At 50.5% G+C, this 20,972-nt stretch overlaps 1 protein-coding gene across 1 annotated transcript; it reads right to left on the minus strand.

Moving 5' to 3' along the window:
* Window positions 1-325: 325 nt before the first annotated feature.
* LOC127330682 (F-box/LRR-repeat protein At3g26922) lies at window positions 326-2,456 on the minus strand. Its single transcript, XM_051356814.2, has 3 exons — window positions 1,435-2,456; window positions 1,005-1,166; window positions 326-903 (listed from the first exon to the last, which is right to left on the minus strand). Exons 1-3 carry the CDS (start codon window positions 2,341-2,343, stop codon window positions 703-705), a joined length of 1,272 nt encoding a protein of 423 aa, XP_051212774.1. The 5' UTR covers window positions 2,344-2,456; the 3' UTR covers window positions 326-702.
* Between the last annotated feature and the right edge of the window lie 18,516 nt (window positions 2,457-20,972).

The following is a 20,972-nucleotide window of genomic DNA, read 5'->3' on the forward strand; positions in this document are numbered from 1 at the left end:
GATGTGGTAATTGCGGTTAAATAACATGAGCATAGCCTGGACCATCGCCCGCATGGTTTTGTTATATGAACTCTGGTCAGACAATTGGCTTGCTATGTCACTGGCAGGTTGAACGCAATCTGGGCACCTCTCGCCACTTGGCTTTCAGAATAAGCATGCTTCTTGTTCTTTTCCAAATTACAAAACAAAAAGTTATGTTCTGACTTCTATGGAGAACTGAAGTAGTATCCTTTACTTCTAGTTAACTTGTGGATAACATTGTAATACCGCAGATAACTCTAAATCCTGAAGAAATAAAGCTAACTAAGGAGTAAGAACATGTCCATTTCCAGAACTGATTTGTTAACCACTTCTTTGCGATGGCAAATTCCGGGGGCTTTACAAAAGTTAAGAAACTGGAGCGCTGAGCTAACTCCAGGGATAAGCCTCAAAACCAACCGTTGATTCTAACCATATATAAATATCCTAACTAGATAGATGTAATATAAATGTATATCTTCCTCTTTACAACAAGACATAGGGAATCTGCACCTTTTCCAGATACATGCAAATTCTAACAATTATTTTCTAGTGGTTAAGTTTGACACTTACTTTATGTCTTGGTTCATAATTTACACACTCATTAGCACAAGGCCGAAACAGAAGTAGCATAAGTGTCAGTAGCATAACCAAAATTCCCCTATCAAAAATGCTTAGCTGACATTAAGATACAGAAGTTTTCTTATTTATCTGGATATTGACCTTCTTGAGTGGTATGCCGTAGGTGCTCAAGATGTTCATAACCTTGCGAGCCCTCGCATCATCCTCGTCGCATTTGATCTCAACAATCTTCAGATGGCTGCCTGCAAAATATTGCTTTGATGGGGTGTAACTTCTTTGTGTCCCCACTGGAACTTTAGGTACCTAATAAAGCACTCAGATATTTTATTAAATCAATCAATCATGGGTGGCAATCAACTTCAGTAAGACAAGGTTGTTCATCGAAAAAATGTAATATCTCATACCTCAGAGAGCTGGAGTGTGAGCTTCTCAAGAATTGGTGAATGTTGGAGGAAGCAACTTAACACATTCAGGTCACTAGCAATATCGGGGCACCATTCGCTGAACAACAGGGTCTTTAATTTGCTAAATGTAGGGCATAATTTCAAATCCCGATTGATAACAAACTGCGAAAAGGAACAATCATGCATATAAGGAAGCTGCTAAACTTATGCAGCTCAAGATGCCAAACTAGAACAAACTAATGCAACAGGTTTAAGACCCCATATATATTTCATACTAGATGTATTTGACTTAAAATTATGTGATGTCAGAAGCATAGACAGTATTAATAGCACCGCAGCCAGTATGAGTGAGCAACATAAAGTTAACTTTGAGAATCTGAAGCAGTATTTGTTTCGAAAGAAAAAAAAAATCAGGTGCAGAAAAGCATACCACTTGAGAATCAACTGACAACTCCAACTCCGCAGCTTCCGACAATCCATTCAAAAGCACGGACTGGCCACGCCTATCATAAGCACCAGCACCATAGCAGCCATAACATTGACGATCATGACAATCTCCGTAGTCACTCTTAGGACAAGAATCAACACAGGTAGAATCAAGTCTAACAATTGCTGAAACCAAGAGTGGCATGCTCTCGACCAGTACCGGAGCCCTACGCATTGCGCCGATGAGCTCGAGGGAAACAAGGCTAGGCAAACAGATCCGGGCGCGGAAGGGATCTGTCCGGAAATTACCCAAAATGATGCTGAGCCGTTTCAAGGACCGGGAAGAGATACTCCCCATAATGTCGCACTCCTCCATCTTGAGATCAGCCAGCGCCGGACACCCGGAGAAATTGAGAGTCCTCCCACGCACAGACACCATCTGGAGTTCCAATCTTGTGATGTGGCGGGATATGAGAGGGAGATTGAGAAGCTCTAGAGTCTCGTAGTCGCCCGGGTTCTCGTAGATGCCGCTGGTGGTGCGCAGCGCCAGCAGCACCCGGGGTCCGCACGCCACGGCGAGCTGGAACCAGCCGTTCACGTGCCACTCGTTGGCGGGGAGGAACGGCTTGACGAAATCGAAGTCGCGCTCGTCGAGGTCGAGCTCGAACGAGTCCAGGTGGGCGCTGGCGTCGCGACGCTGGAGCAAGGTTCTGACGAAGTTGACGAACCATCCAGAGTTTAAGCACCCCTTGACACCGGTGACGCGCAGGGCGGGGGCGGATTTCCAGAGGTGGCGCCAGCGCCGCGCAACCGCGCACGTCCGCACCAATTCGTGCGCACGGAGGAAGGAGAGCAGGTGGTGGAGGAGTTCGTCGGGGAGGGCGCTGATGCGGTCGGGGCCGCCGCTGGCCATGGTTTGTGTCGCGCCGTTCCAGATTAATTTTGTCGAGCAGGTCGCCTTGCGCAAACGCGGTGGGGAAAGGTGGAAACAAAAATCAGATTGGATGAACCCAGGAATTTAGTTACCGAGTTGGGCGGAATAACGCCGGCTTACCGCGGTGGGTTAGGGTGGAAGGTGAAACTAATCTAGGATATGATTCTTTTTTTTTTAACAAACAGATGGGTCAAGAGGGTGTTCGGATCCCCTGGAGTTGGCAAAAACTCCATCGGGTGGAGATGGGCAAATCCCGGCCGTCCTTTTCTCTCTATTGCCCAGATTTAGTTTGCAAGGAGATTTTTTGTTCCTCCCACGAAGCTTCAGTTCATGTAGCCTATACTTTTTTTTTTTTGAGAGTTCGATGGCCTTTATTGCTCAGTAATGTTCACAGGAATACAAAGATCGACAGGGGGTTGGAGGAACCAAGCCTGCCGTCCAAGCCTACTCACTACTGCACTACGGGCCATCAAATGTGCTTCAGTATTTGAACGGCGATTCTCATGCTTGAAGGTCGCATGAGTGAAGCTTCTCGCCGTCAGCTTTATTTCATCAATGATCATATTGTATGCTCCCCTGAAAGGCTGCTCCATATTATTAACCACACTAAGGCAGTCAGTTGCCACAACAAATTTCTGGAGGTTTAAGTCTGCTGCGAGGGCCAGCGCCTCCCGGCACGCGAGCACCTCCATAATAGTTGGATCAGAGATTCCATCAACAGTCAATGTCGTCGCTCCAAGAAAGAGACCTTCGGCCGAACGACATACTGCACCAACTGCGCCACCAGAACCTGTTCTGGCTGTCGCGGCATCGACGTTGATCTTCCCATACCCCGGTGGCGGGGGAATCCACTTCGGGTGACTAGCCGGCACGCCCTTCTCCTTCGTCCTCACAGCTCCAGAGATCGATAAGTCCCGTAAGTAGCTTTCAACAAAGGCGAAGGTGGAGAGTGGACTCTGAAATTCGTCATCAAAGATGACTTTCCTTCTTGCATGCCAAATCGCCCAGAGGGTAACCGATATTCTCGCAAAATCTTCCTTCGATAGGGACTCCATCATTAGGAATAGCCACTGCTTAGCAGAGGGTTCTTCTGACCTGCACATATGCTCCGTAACAGACTCATCCATTAGCGCCCAGACACACCGTGCCATCGAGCAGCTCAGAAGAGAATGCCTCCATGAGTCGGCTTCTCCACAAATGGAGCAAGCGCTTGAATCAGCCATATGGCGATGGTGGCGCACATCACCCGTTGGCAAAGATTGGTGAGCAAGGCGCCAGAGGAAAATACGCAGCTTGGATGGAACTTGTACTTTCCATAACTGTTGCCAGAGCTTGCCTTCCTTAGCTGAATTTGACCCAGCTGGTCTATTGTCCAGCCAATCTTCTCTCCGCTTCTTAGTTTGCACTAACATACGGTAAACTGAGCGGACTGACAAAACGCCGGTCTTCTCATAATGCCATGACCAACAATCAGACATTCTCCTTGTGCTTAGCGGGATTGCCCGAATGATGTTGCAGTCCATAGGTAAAAAGTACTCCTCAAGAAGGTCCCTTCTCCATGTTGCAGATGACGCATCAATGAACGAGGACACAAGCATAGGTGGATCACCCTTCAGACACGCCAAAGGACGAAGCATGAAATCACGCGGGAGCCAGTTATTGTTCCATGCATTTGTTGTTTCCCCTGTGCCAATCCTTCTGATCAGCCCCTGAGCCATAACATCTCTTCCCTCCACAATCGCTCGCCAAATCTGAGAGGGAGATGAGCCTAGAGTTGCTTCAAGGAAATTTGTCCCTGGAAAGTACACTGCCTTGAGAACCCTTGAACTGAGAGTGTCCGGGTTCATCAATATCCTCCAAGCTTGCTTTGCTAACATCGCCAGGTTGAACAACTCGATGTCGCGGAAACCAAGTCCACCAGCAAACTTAGGTGTACACATCGTCTCCCAAGAGACCCACGCTGTCTTTCTCTTCCCATCCTTGCTGCCCCACCAAAAACCTCAACATGGCATTGATAGATTGACAGAGGCCCCTCGGCAATCTGAAACAAGACATTGAGAAAGTTGGGATGGCCTGCACCACTGATTTAATAAGAACATCCTTACCACCTGAGGCGAGAAGTTTCTCCAACCATCCCTAACATGTTTCCAAACACGATCTTTAATATGTTTAAATGCACCATTCTTGGACTTGCCAATGTCCGAAGGCATTCCAAGATACTTCTCATTAAGGGTCTCATTAGGAACCTGAAGAGTCACCTTGATGATCTGTCTCAGGTTCTCTGGGCAGCCCTTACTGAAGAAAACTGAGGACTTATCCAAATTCACTCTCTGCCCTGAGGCATTACAGTACTTCTCTAGCAGATCAGAGACTTCTCTTGCTCCTTCCTCACAAGCTTTTACAAAGAGCAGGCTATCATCAGCGAACAGGAGGTGATTTACCGCAGGAGCTGTGGTGGCCACCTTGATGCCCTGTAGAGACGCTGACTGACGAGTGGCCTATACTATTCTGGCAAACTCATGGTGAGGACTGCGAATGCCGCGTTAGGGCATCTCTAACGGGCCGACGCCAAAATGTTCGAATGTGTCCGTTTGCGTTGGGCCGTGGACGCCATGTCCAGAGCGACCGTTTGCGTCGAAGGTACCTTCAGCGGTGCGGACGCATATTTTTAGCGGAGACAGTGTCAAGGTCGTTAATGACGTTTTACTTCCCGTCGAGGACTGCTGCCGGCGATTAACTGTTCCCGCGAGTCGACGGTCGTTCCCGCGCGTGCCCAATACATTGGCAAGTTTCGCCGGCGTTTTCGCGCGCGGGGGAAACGACCTGCGCGGCAACGCCGTTTCCCGCCCGTCGTGGCTATATATGCTGGACACCGGCGGGGTGACGGGCACACCTACAGCTAAACCCTAGCACACATCCATGGCCGATCACAACCTTAGCTGGGATCAGGTACTTCGGATGTGTCGCCACGCCCACCCAAAGGAGGACGAGGAGCTAGTCGCCGCCGCCGTTCAGGCCGAGCAGCTGGATCTGGAGGCGACGGCGGCGGAGGCGGAGGTTGCGGAGGCGGCAGAGCGCACGGAATTGCGCCTCGCGGCGACCAGGGCAGAAATCGCCGTCGCCAGGGCGGCACTCGCAGAGGCGCGGGCGATGATGGTGGCCCCTCCGGTGGCCCCACCTGCGGACGCCGTCATCCACGACATCGCCGACGATGACGACGCCGTACCCGGCCGCTTCGAGTGCGCCGGCGACCAGCGGATTATGCTCGCGTCCTTTGAGACCCTGGCTGGGGACGCCTTGCGCCGTCAGGCTTGGGCAGCAGAGGAGGAATCCCACAGCTATGCGGTCGCCATGGCTCGGGGGTACATGTGCTCCGACCTGGACTCGCTCCAGCGGAGGGGCTCTTCTCCCACGCGGGTCGAGCAGGAGAACCGGGAGCTGGCGGGCGCCATCGCCGCCAGGGACGGAGCGGTCGTGGAGGTGGCTAGGCACATGGCCCGCTTCCACGCCCAGCTGGCGGGGTTGCAGGAGGCGGCCGCGGAGGCGGCCCAGGAGGAGGAGGCGGCGGTAGCCCAGGCGGCGGCGAAGGCGGAGGCCAGGAGAGTCCTGTGGGACTCTTCTCTGGCCGAGGCCCTCGAACGCCGCAGGCGGTAGGACGAGATGTCCGATCGCCGGCGTGCGCGGAGTGCGTCAAGCGCCCCCGGTTCGACGACGGCGCTGGCCCCTCCGACGGTCAGTAGTAGGCCGCGCGACTGCGAGTAACCCAGGCCGTGGTAGGCCGCGTGACATAGGCATCCCCGATGGGCCTGCCGAAGATGGTACCCGGGGTTTTATTGAAGGCCCACGACCCGAAGATTATAAAGCCCGGAAGCCCAGTTAGGAGAGAGTTTGGAAAGATAGAATTATATTAGGAATATTAACTTGTAATTACTATGGGACGGACTCAGATTATCTCCAGAACTCTGTAACTTGTGTATCACGAAACCCTCGTCTCCGCCTCCTATATAAGGGTGAGTCGAGGGACGAAGAGAGGATCGATTTCATTGTCAACACAACCCTAATTTTCTCATAGTCGAGTACTTTTCCGGCTGAAACCCTTGAGATCTACTTGCCCTCTACTTCCAACTAAACCCTAGTCTACAATCCGTAGGCATTGACAAGTGACGCCGTCAATTGATCCCTTGTCAATTGACTCCGTCTGTGGGAATTAGAGGTGACAAGGAGCTGATCTCAATGGCACGTTCAAGATCGTCGATTTCTTCGGTAGCAAGCAACGCGATGGATAGAGGTAAACGGATCGAAACTGATCTAGTCAATTTTGTTCCTCACCCGCCCTCCCATTTGGATGCATATGTGTATCTGGAGGAGCCTATGGAGATGACGTTCGGAAGGTTCCACTTCCGCGTCGAGAAAGAAGGATCGTATCGTCTCGAAGTTCCGCTTTCGTCGGGATTGTCGACGTTCGATTCTGATTTTTCGGATTCGTCGTCATCGTTCGAGACAGGCGATGAGGAGATTTCGCCGCTGACGTGGGCATTACCCTTCGGGTAACCGATATTGCCCTATCCTGTACGGCCCAACTAGAGGCCCATGAAGATATCCGATGGCAAGGTGGGCTACTAGGACGGTGCTGCAAAAGATTCCTTGAAGAACAAGACGAAGATCCGAACAAGGAAAGTTTAGTGCTAGGTCTTTTGTAAACCTAGTCGTACCCGGACAGATCTCTTGAGACCTGGCCTCCTATATAAAGGCCAGGAGAGGGGCTGCCGAGGGACACGTACAATCTTAGCAATCTTAGCCACCAGAAGTCTAGAGCTAGGTCGCCGTAGCACTTAGCCTCTCGACGAGATGTCAGCCGAACCCTTCGGCACCCCATTGTAACCCAATATTTTCATAATCAAGATCAGACAAGCAGGACGTAAGGGTTTTACCTCATCGAGGGCCCCGAACCTGGGTAAATCGCTCTTCCCGCTTGTCTGTGAACCGATGTCTCGTGTCAGCTTACATGATTCCATCAACCCTAAGCCCCTATCGGAGGGCATTGCCGAGGAGCACCCTCGACAATTGGCGCCATCTGTGGGAAGCCTGTCGGCACAAGATCGGTCATCGGCAGATCCAGTCATGTCATCGGCAACTTCATCGACACCGTCATCGCCAAGCCTGGGAAGCCCGATTCGATTCGGCTCCTATGAATTCACCCCGCACAGCGACTCCTCTCGCTCAACCTTATCAGATCTACAAGGAAACATGGAGATGACCTTCGGCAGCGTCCACTACAACGTCAACGCGGAAGGAATTCTTCGACTGCTGGAGCCACTCGCCTCCGGATCGACAGATCCAAGCGCGTCGTCATCAATCGACCTTTCGGCTGGTCTGACGGACTCAATGGACTCGCCTGCATCATTGACTTCTCGTTCAACGTCTTCCATGTCATCGATTGGATCTGACAATCCCGCATCTTCGGAGATTACCTCATACTACTGTTTGCACTGCGACGCCAGGCACGGGCTGGGTTCGAGCGACACACCGTTCATCTGCAATGCCCAGTACTCATCTGGAGAGGACGGTGTCGACAGCATCATCCAAGGTACCACCCGGAGAACGGCACACCACCAGGTTTATGTCGCCAATAACACGGGAAACACAAGGCACAGGGGAGACGGAGATCACACCCCTCGGTCTAGTAGACGAGCAAGTTTCGAAAACAGCGCCAGCAACAACAACAGCGATTACACCATCGCAGACGAGGAGTGGGCAGCAGCCAAGGCAGCCGTACTTAACAACACGTCGCTCCCCGCAGGAACCTCGGTTGGAACCCTCAACGCTTATCGCTCTATACTAGAGAAAAACCGGGAGCACCTATCGAAAGAGCAAGACGCCCTCGAGAGACGCTTAACTGCTGCATAACAATCTAGGAGAGGTTTGCGAGGAAGCGCCTCTCGAAGCACTCAAGGGGCAGGCAAGCATCGATCAAGATTGTCCAGACTCTCGGAAGATGACGCCAGGGAAATAACATCGAATCTGACCAAGTCTTTTATGACCACGGACACCGCGGGCATGCCACGGCCAAAAACCGTCGCAGGAGCAACTGCCAATCTCGCGGCATACCTCATCAATCAGCGCCCTGAAGGTTCTATGGCCCAAGCCCATCGAGGTGCCCTAGAAAGTCTCGCGATACTAGGGGACAACTTGGTCCCACGGAAGGAAAAAACCACGCTACAGGCCAGTGGCTCAAAGCACCATGCGAGAGATGCTCGAGATGAAATCACTCAGAGCAGAATCGACAAAGCAAGGTGACGACGTGCCGCTAGGGAGGAATATGACAGTGATTCTTCAGATGAAAGCCGGGAGAATGATGCCGAGCTGAGGGGGGCCGATTGTTTAAGCTACAAAATCCGCGAGGCAATGCCCCCCAGAAAATTCAAACCTACTCCTATTGACGCCACCAAATATGATGGACAGCAGGAGCCGAGGTCCTGGATAGACGACTACCTGCAAACTGTGATCTTGCACAAAGGAAATCAGATAGCAGCAATGCAATGCTTGCAGCTTTACCTAAAAGACTCAGCACGAGCCTGGTTAAGAGGTATGCCGAAGGGTTCCATCAAATCATGGGACGACCTAGTAGACGCTTTTGTTGCCAATTTCCAAGCAACATACAAGAGGCCCGTCGGGATTGAGGAATTACGGCATTGCCAGCAAAAGCAGAAGGAATCGATGCGTGCATACATCGGGAGATTCACCAAGCTCCTAAACGCTGCCGAAGACGTTTCCGTCGATAGAGCAATCGATGCCTTCAGCGACGGCATCCAAGTTAATGGAAATCGCCAACAGCTGGGCTGATGGCGAGGACAACGTACGAAGGCCACGACAGCGCAGTGATGACGAAGATGACGACCAGCCGAAGCATGATTCGGGTGGACGAAGGGATCGTCCCAAGGAAAACCCGTAGCTACGACGATAGTAACCTGGTAGCCGCATGATATTCCGATCGGCAGGACGATCAAGATGACGACAGACGAGACGATCGGCAGGATGGTAACCGGAATAATTCTGGAAACCGCGGCAACTACAAACCGCGACCACAGAGGACTCCCGAGCTACCATTCGCCGAGCAGATCAACGCTCCTTGCTACTTGCACTCGTACATTGATTCCAAGGACAACAAAACAAAGTTAAGCCACCTGCTCAGAGATTGTAGGCAGTTCCTTGACATGGAGAAACTCATCCGGCAGAAGCAACAGCAACCACCACCTCCGCCACCACCACCACCCCAGCACCAGGTCCAGCAGGCTCAGCCTCATCAACCCAACGTGGCGTTTCCACCACCACGTGGGCAGATGAGCATGATCCATAGGACAGGTGTCTCGAGAAGAGAAATGAAGAAGCTCACCCGAGAGATTAACCTGGCACAAAGTATCATGGCGAACATCCCTGAGTATGTCGAGTGGTCGTCTCAGAACATTACGTTCAGTCGAGCAGATCACCCGATGACCATACCAAAACCAGGACACGCTGCCTTAGTAGTCGAGGCACAAATCGGGGGGTTCAAGATGAGCAAAGTCTTCATGGATGGTGGAAGCGGGCTAAACCTAATATTCGTCGACACAATCAAAAGTATGGGGATCACCATGAGTGTCGAGGGTGCTCCTCGGCAATGCCCTCCGATAGGGGCTTAGGGTTGATGGAATCCTGCAAGCTGACACGAGACATCGGTTCACAGACAAGCGGGGAGAGCGATTTACCCAGGTTCGGGGCCCTCGATGAGGTAAAACCCTTACGTCCTGCCTGTCTGTTCTTGATTATGATGATAATGGGTTACAATGGGGTGCCGAATAGTTCGGCTGTGATTTCGTCGAGACGGCTAAGTACTAGGGTAACCTAGCTACAAGCTTCTGTTGGCTAAGATCGCTAAGATTGATTGTGTCCCTCGACAGTCCCTCTCCTGGCCTTTATATAGGAGGCCAGGTCTCAAGAGGTCTAATCGAGTACGACTAGGTTTACAGTAGATCTATCTCTAGGCTTTCCTTGTTCGGTTCCTTCAACGTCTTGTACTTCAAGGAATCTTCCGTTGCATCGTCCTAGCGGCCCATCTGGCCGTCGAGTGCCTTCATGGGCCTCCAACTAGGAAATACAGGATAGGGCAACATTGGTTACCCGAAGGGTAATGCCCACGTCAGTAGCCCCCGAGTATCTAGTCGAAGGTAGTTCGGGTAGAGACTAAAGCATGCCTCCACCCAATGTTCTTCTCCTTGATTGTTCTTGTTCTTCTTGAATCTTCATCATCTTCTTCTGTCGGGTGCGCGTCAGCGCTCCCGATGGGAGTAGCCCCCGAGTCTAGGTACGGATGCTTGCAATCCGTGCGTAGACTCAGGTTGTACCACTCGAACATTTCGCTCTGCCGAAGTTTTTCTGCAAGTCTTCGTAGGTCATCCGATATAATCTCCTCCTGCAAGGGATAATGAGTAACGTGCCCAACTTTTGCTGGTTAACTGTCGATGGCAAAACAACATTACCCTACACAGAATCAAGTCCCCGGGCATGATCCTGGACTCTCGAAAAAAGTTCTGTCGGGTGCGCGTCCAGCGCTCTGTCGGGTGTGCGTCCAGCGCTCCCGATGGGAGTAGCCCCCGAGTCTGGGCACGGATGCTCGCAACCGGGTGCAGACTCGAGTCGAACAGTTATCTCTTCTCTCAAGGCCTTCTTTTAAATTTCTTCGAATCTTTATTCTGTCGGGTGCGCGTCAGCGCTCCCGATGGGAGTAGCCCCCGAGTCTAGGTGCGGATGCTGGCAATCCGTGCGTAGACTCAAGTTGTCCATCCGATACCTTTTCATTCCTTCGAATGCTTTGAGCATTTCTCATGACGTCATTGATGACGTTTTACTAATATCATGATTTTGACTGACATGACGTAACCTGTTGGGCCTATTCTTCCTTTGTCTGGCCCTTTGCGCACAGTTACCAAGGCGTCTCCTCGATTCCTGCAATCTTTTTCTATTAAAGATCCACTGAAAGGACCGGTAGCGGTGACACGTGCTTACACAGCTCCCAAGTTCTCCTTAAAATCTCTAAAGGGCGAGAATCCCTAATCTTCCCCCACAATTTCCGTAGCATCTTCTTGTTCGTTCTTCTCCTTCTCCCTTTCACAACTACTGCGCCGCCACCACTACTTTCTCGATTCTTCCCAGATCTCGCAATGGTGAAGAAGAAGAATCTTACCGCCGCCGCCAGTTCTACTAGCGGAGGTGCCGCCGCCAAGTCCTCATCTTCTCTTCCGAAGGGGAGCGCTCCGAACGCTCCTCCCCCAGCTCCGGCGCCGCCAGCGCCGCCAAGTTCGGCGGCCAAGCCCGGAGATTGGATAGCATCAACCGTCACCAAGCGTCACGAAAAGAGATCCCGAAGCCTGGGATTAATCTCCTCTGACGAGGGGAACATGATCTTTCCAGGTGCGATTTCTCGGCCTAATCCCCCTGCTGGTTTTACCGTGATGTTCTTGTCATTCCTATATCGGGGTCTTTCGCTTCCTGCTCACGAATTCCTTCTCCATCTCTTGCGAACTTACGAGATCCAATTATGGCAACTCACTCCCAACTCAATCCTCCACGTTGCTGTGTTCATCACCCTTTGCGAGGCATTTCTGGGCATCAAACCCCATTTTGGGCTGTGGAAAAAGATCTTCTATGTGAAGAGATACAGCAGTAGTAATGGTTCTTTTGTCACCGGAGGGGTGGGGTTTGTAGCTCGTTCGGATGTTAATTACTTCAATTTCCCAATGAGAGAATCTGTGCAAGGGTGGAGATTGAAATGGTTTTACATCAAGGATTCCTTGTCACCCGAATCCCAGCTTCCTTGCTTTGCCGACGTCCTTGAAGCCAAGCCTAAGAATTCCTGGAAGAACATTCTCTCACCCGAAGAAAGAGTAGCAGCCGATGAATTATTTGCCAAATTTCTTCGAATCAAAGAAGCCGATGGCCAAACCATGGTCGGCACAGAGGTGGCAGCAGTGTTTCTGAAACGTCGAGTCCAACCAGTCATGGCCAGAGTTCGTCCGATGTGGTTGTATTCAGGTCCAAAGGATGAGACCAGGATTAATGCTGCCGAACTGTCGGAAAAGGAACTGCTCAATGAAGTCCGTCGCCTTACTTTCTTTAGCCAAGAAGACTCGATCCCATTGATATCTTCTTACACTCCTCTAGATGCCAATCATCCACCACCAGAGGTAACCTTCCCTTCCAAATTCTTATTGCGTTATTATTGCTTAGTCAACATAATTACCATTATTCTTATTCGTTTTTCTCTTCAACAGATCCCCATAGTCCCTGGAGATTTGCACGATTCGCCAAACGATACTTCTGAGGGAAGAGGCTCCTCAGTACCCGTTGATTTTCACACTGTCGAGCATACTGGCCTAGAGTGCGATCATGATGACCCAATTGAATCCGAAACTGTTCACACCGATCTTCCTCCCTCAGTCGATGATGCTTGCGACACAGAGGGATCAGTGCGTGATGATGACGCTGATCGTGATGCCTTTGTTAATGCAGCTGTGGAGGTGACCAGGGCTTCGCCTGTGAAGAGATCGGCCGGTGGTTTTGCCGACGAAGATGACCTTTTCGACATGTAAGCGCCTTCTTCCCTGATACCACAGTTTGTCCTTTTATTTCTTGCATTCTTTTTCATAACTCCTGTCGATCATTTCCCTTTTTGTAGTGACGAAGGTATCAGGTTTAATCCGCTTCCACCATCCATGAAAACTTTGCTAATCTTGAACCCCCCGATTTGTGCCTCGACTACTAAGGCAACGTGTCCCGGTTTTGGTATGGTCATTGGGTGATCTGCTCGACTGAACGTTATGTTCTGAGAAGACCACTCGACATACTCGGGGATGTTCGCCATGATGCTTTCTGCCAGGTTAATCTCTCGGGTGAGCTTCTTCATCTCTCTTCTTGAGACACATGTCCTATGGATCATGCTCATCTGCCCCCGCGGTGGTGGAAACATCTCGTTGGGTTGATGAGGCTGAGCCTGCTGGACTTGATGCTGCGGTGGAGGTGGAGGTGGTGGTGGTAGCGGTTGCTGGCCTGCCTGCTGGATGAGTTTGTGCACGTCAATGAACTGCCGACAGTCCCTGAGCAGGTGACTCGACTTCGTTTTTCCGTCCTTAGAGTCGACATACGAGTGCAGGTAACAGGGGGCATTGATCTGCTCAGCGTAAGGTAGTTCAGGAGCCCTCTGCTGCCACGGTTTATATTTGCCACGGTTCCTGGAGTTGTTCCGATTACCGTCCTGCCGATCGTCTCTTCTGTCGTCATATCGATCATCCTGCCGATCAGAATACCCTGCGGCTACCATGTTGTTGTCATCATAGTTGCGGTTCTTCCTTCTCTTGTGACGATCCCTTCGGCCACCCGAGTCGTGCTTCGGCTGGTCATCGTCTTCGTCGTCACTGCGCTGGCGTGGCCTTCGCACGTTGTCTTCGCCATCGGCCCAGCTGTTGGCGATTTCCATTAACTTGGTTATGGTTTTAGGCTTTTTGCGTCCGAGTTCTTCTATGTATCTCTCACGCCGGACGCCATCGCTGAAAGCGTCGATTGCTTTGTCGACAGATACATCTTCGACACCATTTAGGAGTTTAGTGAATCTCCCGATGTATGAGCGCATCGACTCCTTCTGCTTCTGCTGGCAGTTCCGTAACTCTTCAATCCCGACGGGTCTCTTGTACGTTGCTTGGAAATTGGCAACGAAGGCGTCTACTAGGTCGTCCCATGATTTGATGGAACCCTTCGGCAGCCCCCTTAGCCAAGCTCGCGCCGAATCTTTGAGATAGAGCTGCAAGTCGTCTATCCAAGATCTTGGCTCCTGCTACCCATTATATTTGGCAGCATCGGTAGGCGTAGGCTTGAACTTCCTGGGCGGCGTCGCCTCACGGATTCTGTGACTTAGACAGTCGGCTCCCCTGAGCTCGCCGTCGTACTCCTGATCCTCGTCCGAAGAATCACTGTCATTCTCGTTCCTAGCGGCGCGTCGTCGCCTTGCTTTGTCGATCCTGATCTGGGTGATTTCATCCCGAGCGTCTCTCGCATGATGCTTTGAACCACTACCCTGCAGCGTGGTCTTTTCCTTTTGTGGAACTAGATTATTTCCCAGTATCGCGAGACTTTCCAGAGCGCCTCGATGAGCTTGAGCCATGGATCCTTCAGGGCGCTGGTTGATGAGGTATGCAGCAAGGTTGGCAGTTGCTCCTGCAACGGTTTTCGGCCGTGGCATGCCTGCGGTGTCCGTAGTCATGAAGGACTTGGTTAGGTTGGACGTGATTTCTCTGGCGTCATCTTCCGAAAGTCTGGATAGCCTTGACCGGTGTTTGCCTGCCCCTTGAGTATTTCGAGAGGCGCTCGCCTGCGAGCCTCTTCGCTGTTCGCTGGATCGATCTGCCGCAGATAGGCGTCTCTCGAGGGTGGCTTGTTCCTTCGACAGGTGCTCCCGGTTTTTCTCTAGTATAGAGCGATAAGCATTGAGGGTTCCGACTGAGGTTCCTGCGGGGAGTGGTGAATTGTTGAGTATTGCTGCTCTGGCGGCTGCCCACTCTTCGTCCGCGATGGTGTAGTCGCTGTCGTGGTTGCTGGCGCTGTTTTCGAAGCTCGCCCATCTACTGGAATGAGGAGTATGGTCACCGTTTCCTCTGTGCCTTGTGTTTCCTGTGTTATTGGCGACATAAACTTGATGGTGTGTTGTTCTTCGGGTGGTTCCTTGGACGATGATGTCGATACTGTCCTCTCCCGATGAGTACTGGGCATTGCAGATGAACGGCGTGTCGCTCGATCCCAGCCCGTGCCTGGTGTCGCAGTTCAAGCAGTAGTATGAAGTTAACTCCGAAGATATGGGATCGTCGGATCCTACCGACATGGAAGACACGGAACGGGGAGTCGAGGGCGCGGGTAAACTCGTCGAGCCTGTCAGGCCAGCCGAAAGGTCGAGTGATGATGATGCGCTTGGACTCGTTGATCTGGAGGTGGGCGATTCCAGCAGTCGAAGGATTCCCTCCGCGTTGACGTTGTAGTGGACGCTGCCGAAGGTCATCTCCATGTTTCCTTGTAGATCTGAGAAGTTTGAGCGAGAGGAATCGCTGTGCGGGGTGAACTCATAGGAGCCGAACCGAATCGGGCTTCCCAGGTTTGGCGATGACGGTGTCGACGAAGTTGCTGATGAGGTTGCCGGTGAAGTCGCCGGTGTCATGATTGGATCTGCCGATGACTGATCTTGTGCTGACAGGGTTCCCACAGACGGCGCCAATTGTCGAGGGTGCTCCTCAGCAATGCCCTCCGATAGGGGCTTAGGGTTGATGGAATCCTGCAAGCTGACACGAGACATCGGTTCACAGACAAGCGGGGAGAGCGATTTACCCAGGTTCGGGGCCCTCGATGAGGTAAACCCTTATGTCCTGCCTGTCTGTTCTTGATTATGATGATAATGGGTTACAATGGGGTGCCGAATAGTTCGGCTGTGATCTCGTCGAGATGGCTAAGTACTAGGGTAACCTAGCTACAAGATTCTGTTGGCTAAGATCGCTAAGATTGATTGTGTCCCTCGACAGCCCCTCTCCTGGCCTTTATATAGGAGGCCAGGTCTCAAGAGGTCTAATCGAGTACGACTAGGTTTACAGTAGATCTATCTCTAGGCTTTCCTTGTTCGGTTCCTTCAACGTCTTGTACTTCAAGGAATCTTCCGTTGCATCGTCCTAGCGGCCCATCTGGCCGTCGAGTGCCTTCATGGGCCTCCAACTAGGAAATACAGGATAGGGCAACATTGGTTACCTGAAGGGTAATGCCCACGTCAATGAGGATGCTAGAAGAAATAGACACTTGCTTCCATGGGATTCTCCCAACTTCACCGGCGTACTCTCTTGGCAAAGTTTACATGAACGTCGTCTTTGGCAAAACCGACAACTTCAGGAAGGAAAAGATCGAGTTTGAAGTAGTGAACTGGGAATCACAGTATCACGCTATACTCGGGAGACCAGCTTATGCCAAGTTCATGGTTGTACCGCACTACGCATACCTCAAGCTGAAAATGCCTGGGAATAACGGGACAAACATCACAGTCTATGGAAGTTTTTCACGCTCAGACAATTGTGATCGCGACTTTCAGAGGATTGCTGCAAAGTTTGGGTTAAAACAAGAAATCGTCGATCCTCCGCCCAAGTTATCGATACGTGAAATTAAGGAGGAGAAACATGTCAGGGAAACCAAGAAGAAGCCAGCCGACCTTGCTCCAGAAGCTTCGGCAGCAAAAAATTTGGCAGATGATGACACAACAGTCTTAGGAGACAGCAAGACATTGGCAATCGCTGTCGAGACCCCCACTGCAATCAACGACGCGTCAAAAACCGCTAACGCGGTAGACAAGACAGAAGATAAGAAGAACCTTTTCCTTGCTTAGAATAGTCGAATAATGTTTAGCTCTCCCTTTTATTTTCAACAGGGCTCCCCCTTTTTTCGCCCTTTAGTCTCGTGTTTACCTTATTAATGAGAACTTAAGTTTCGATCTCTTGGTAAGCATTGCAGTAATTCAAAGCATCTAAGCCGCATCACCGTGAACCTTGCCTACGCCCCCTGGCAAACGACGGTGCAATGTAGTACGCCGTAGAAGATCGTACTCCAAAAGAAAAGCCTCTACGAGTGCTAAAGGATGCAAAATAAACAAGGGTGCAAACCTTTCCCTCTGCTATAGATGCCTCTACGAGTGCCGAAAATAGCAAGAGTTTGGAAATACGCATAATACAACCCACGTTCGATATTTTACTTATGGAAATATCAAAGAACAACGGGCTCATCGGCAGAGTTAGTGCTCCCGATATATTCGGGAGCTACTGTCAAAATATACATCGGTTGAAAGCAAAGTTGCACATACAACGGGTTTAGCAAGACCAACGAATAATTTGCTGACCAACGAATACACATACGTCTAAACGAGCAATTAAGATTTGCTCCCTCAAAATTTGCCAACGGCATTGACACGGTAAAAGTACATATACATGTACCTACCAAACAAAAGGTCTCGACTATGCAATCCAAACACTTGGATGAAGTAGCCAAAATACCTATTTACAAAACAAAACTTAACCCTGAATTACCCTTCCGGAGTCTCTCTTTCTTCAGGTACCTTTGAATCCTTTTCAAGCTTGTCGACAATTATATTGGCGGGCAACAATACCTTCGGGTACAACGTCTCCAAATCGCCAACCGCATTAGCGATAGTCAGCAGATTTGCCGAAGGATAACGTGCAAGGACAAGGGCGAGTGTAAATCTAGCCCCTGCAAAAAACCTGAGCTCGCACCAGGTCTCGAATCTTCTTGGTATTCCCAAATTCAGACATCAGAGTCAGCAGCGTAGGAGGGACCGCGTTTAAGGGGAACATCGTCCTCCAAATTACCCTCAGGGCTTTGTAGCACTTGTCGAAGAAATGGTGGACCTGCTGGACCCGATCTTGAAACTGTGCGACAGCCGAAGCCTTCGAGTGTTCCCTCCAGAAAATCTCTTCGGCTGATGACAGCTGGGTCAATGCATTCACACGCTCGTGAATCCGCTTGTTCTCTTCAGCACGGTTCAGAGCTATGACTAGCAAAGGAATCAACGGAAGATCAGGCAATGTGTTTTTTGACAAAGAGTAATGAGCACAAGGACCAGGGAACTTACAGGTTAAACTTTCAGTGGCTTTATGTAGTTCAGTAAGAGCATAGCGCTCTACGTCGGTTGCAATCTCGCCCTTCTTCCTGATAATAGCAGCCAAGGCATAGGTGATGCGCAGATCCTTTTCCAACTGCGCGATCCGATCCTTCATACGTTGGATTCGATCATCTTCAGGAAGAGCACCCGAAGAATCGTCAACAAATATAGGCACTGGGAACACCTGCAAGGAAAAGCGTCAAAAGCATGACGGATCGCTTCGCATCAGCATCAGAAAATACTCCCATCGGGAGAAGTGCAAGTGAAAATATCATAACAAGGGTGTATTAGCAACATTGCTAGCACGGAGTTTATTACAAACATAAGTTTTGCGACAGAACATTGTTCCACATCAGCTCAAAGAGAAGTTTGTTACAAAAATCAAAGGGCTTGGGTCTGACTCGATAAACTGGGACCAGCCGATGTCTTCCTTGATGAAACCAGCTCAAGGAGCTGGCGTGCACACTTAAGGGCTGACGCTTTGAAGACGCTAAAATCAATAAACCGCCCATCTTGCTCTTTCGGCAGCTCCTTGGACATCTCCTCGATATCGCCTTGAAGACATGACCCATCATAAGTTGGAAGGCTAGGAGGGCACCATAGGTACGTGAAGTGCGTTTGAATACCTCGATAACCTCCTTGGTGTCGACTGCGAAGGCGTCGATCAGCTGCCCCAGAGTCTTGTCTTGACTGATCTTGGGGAAGATCATCGAGTGCATCCGCGCCATGGCACCTTTCCCCTTTTCAAGAAGCTCCCATGTAAGCTGGTGGGAGGCGAGGGTCATCGACACACCGTTTGCCGGAGAGTTGTTTGGAATCCTGTCCAAAGCATTGGCAGGGATGTCAGCGGCCTCTGCAAGAGAATTAAACAAAATGAATTACTGATGAAGAATCGAAACCATAAGTGCAATAATCGACAGAGAAGCATAAAAAGAGATTACCAAGTAAAGCCAACGAAGACTGGCGAAGGAGTTCATCTTTTTCAGCTGCCCGAGCCTCGGCGGCCAGCCTCGACGCTTCCTCTTCTTTCAGCTTCTCCTTCAGCTTGCCCAGTTCCTCCTTCAGGGAGTCGACTTCTTGGCGAGCTGTGGCGGCCTTTTTAATGGCACCATCCAACTTCAAGGAAGAAGATTTAACTTCCTCCTGCAGCCGAACCTTGTTCGCTTCCAGAGAAGTAAACTGAGAGGCAAAAGCCTCCAAAGAAGATATGACGCCTCGTAGATCCTTAAGGAAAAGAGAAAAACTGGTGTTTGGCGAAGAATTGTTAAACAAGGCACATTCAGAGAAACTAGCGTAGCGATCAAGAAAGACTCACGGGTTTCCCTGAAGAAGGAATCGTGGCGGCAGCAGCCGAAGGAATATCCTTCCCTCTAGAAAGGGAGGAAGCAGTAGACACCTGGGCCGTGGGGGCTGCAGTAGGAGCCGAAGCTTCGGGAGTTGCGACGTCCGGCAGAGCGGCTCCAGATTTAGCCTTCTTGGATAGAGGCTCGATGAGACCTTCGTCCCTATGAAAGGGAATGGTTGGCAAGAATTATGAAAGGAATGAGAATGTTAAAGGAAAAATGCGGATCTTAGGAAAAAGGCGCTTACATATCGAAGAGATCATCTTCATCGGCAAAGCCGACGGTTGATCTCTTCGCGGGTGAAGCTCTGGTCTCCTCCGCAGCTGCATTAACAAAGGTATCACGGTCAGCGTCATCATCACACACTGATCCATCTGTGTCGCAAGCATCATTGGCTGAGGGTGGAAGATCGGTGTGGGCAGCTTCAGAATCTATCGGATCATTGTGTTCGCTCTCTGGGCCTGTATACTTGGCAGTATTAAAATCAACAGGGGCTGAGGAGCCTCTTCCCTCAGAAGTATCGTTTGGCGAATCATGCAGGTTTCCAGAAACTATGGGGATCTATCGAAGAAACGAACAAATAAGAACAATAGTAATTATGTCGACTAAGTGGAACAGAGTAATAAGAGTATGAGAAGGAAAATTACCTCTGGCGGTGGATGATCAACATCAAGAGGAGAATAAGAAGATATCAATGGGATCGAGTCTTCTTGACTAAAGAGAGTAAGGCGACGAACTTCATCAAGCAGCTCCTTTTCCGATAGTTCAGCAATATTTATCCTGGTTTCATCCTTTGGACCCGAATACAACCACATCGGACGAACTCTGGCCATGACTGGTTGGACTCGACGTTTCAAGAACACCGCTGCCACCTCTGTGCCGATCATAGTTTGACCATCGGCTTCCTTGATCCGAAGGAATTTGGCAAATAACTCATCGGCTGCTGTCTTTTCGTCGGGAGAGAGAATGTTCTTCCAAGAATGCTTAGGCTTGGCTTCAAGGACATCGACAAAGCAAGGAAGCTGAGACTCGGTTGTCGAGGAATCCTTGACATAAAACCATTTCAGTCTCCATCCTTGCACGGATTCTCTCATTGGGAAGCTGAAATAGTTAACCTCTGAACGGACAACAAACCCCACTCCTCCGATGACAAAAGATCCATTACTACTGTTGTATCTCTTTACGAAAAAAGATCTTTTTCCACAACCCAAAGTGAGGCTCAATGCCCAAAAACGCCTCGCAGAGGGTGATGAACACAGCAACGTGAAGGATTGAGTTAGGGGTGAGTTGCCACAGTTGGATTTCGTAAGTCCGCAGGAGACGATGAAGGAATTCGTGGGCAGGAAGCGAGAGACCCCAATACAAGAACGACAGGAACATCACGGTAAAACCAGCAGGGGGATTGGGTCGAGAGATCGCACCTGGAAGAATTACATTTCCCTCGTCGGAGGAGATTAACCCGAGGCTTCGGGCCCTCTTCTCATCACGTTTCGTGATGGAAGATGCTAGCCAATCTCCAGGTTTAGCTATCGAGCTTGGCG

This window comes from Lolium perenne, chromosome 2 (assembly GCF_019359855.2).
Source record: "Lolium perenne isolate Kyuss_39 chromosome 2, Kyuss_2.0, whole genome shotgun sequence".
Classification (NCBI taxonomy): Eukaryota; Viridiplantae; Streptophyta; class Magnoliopsida; order Poales; family Poaceae; genus Lolium; species Lolium perenne.

Bases quoted from the DNA above. Each gene is read 5' to 3' on its own strand.
- LOC127330682 (XM_051356814.2), bottom strand. From the start codon at position 2,343: ATGGCCAGCGGCGGCCCCGACCGCATCAGCGCCCTCCCCGACGAACTC. The intron at 1,167-1,434 runs GTATGCTTTTCT...TCCTTTTCGCAG, and splicing joins TGTCAGTTGATTCTCAAGTG to TTTGTTATCAATCGGGATTT. The intron at 904-1,004 runs GTATGAGATATT...GTGCTTTATTAG, and splicing joins TCACACTCCAGCTCTCTGAG to GTACCTAAAGTTCCAGTGGG.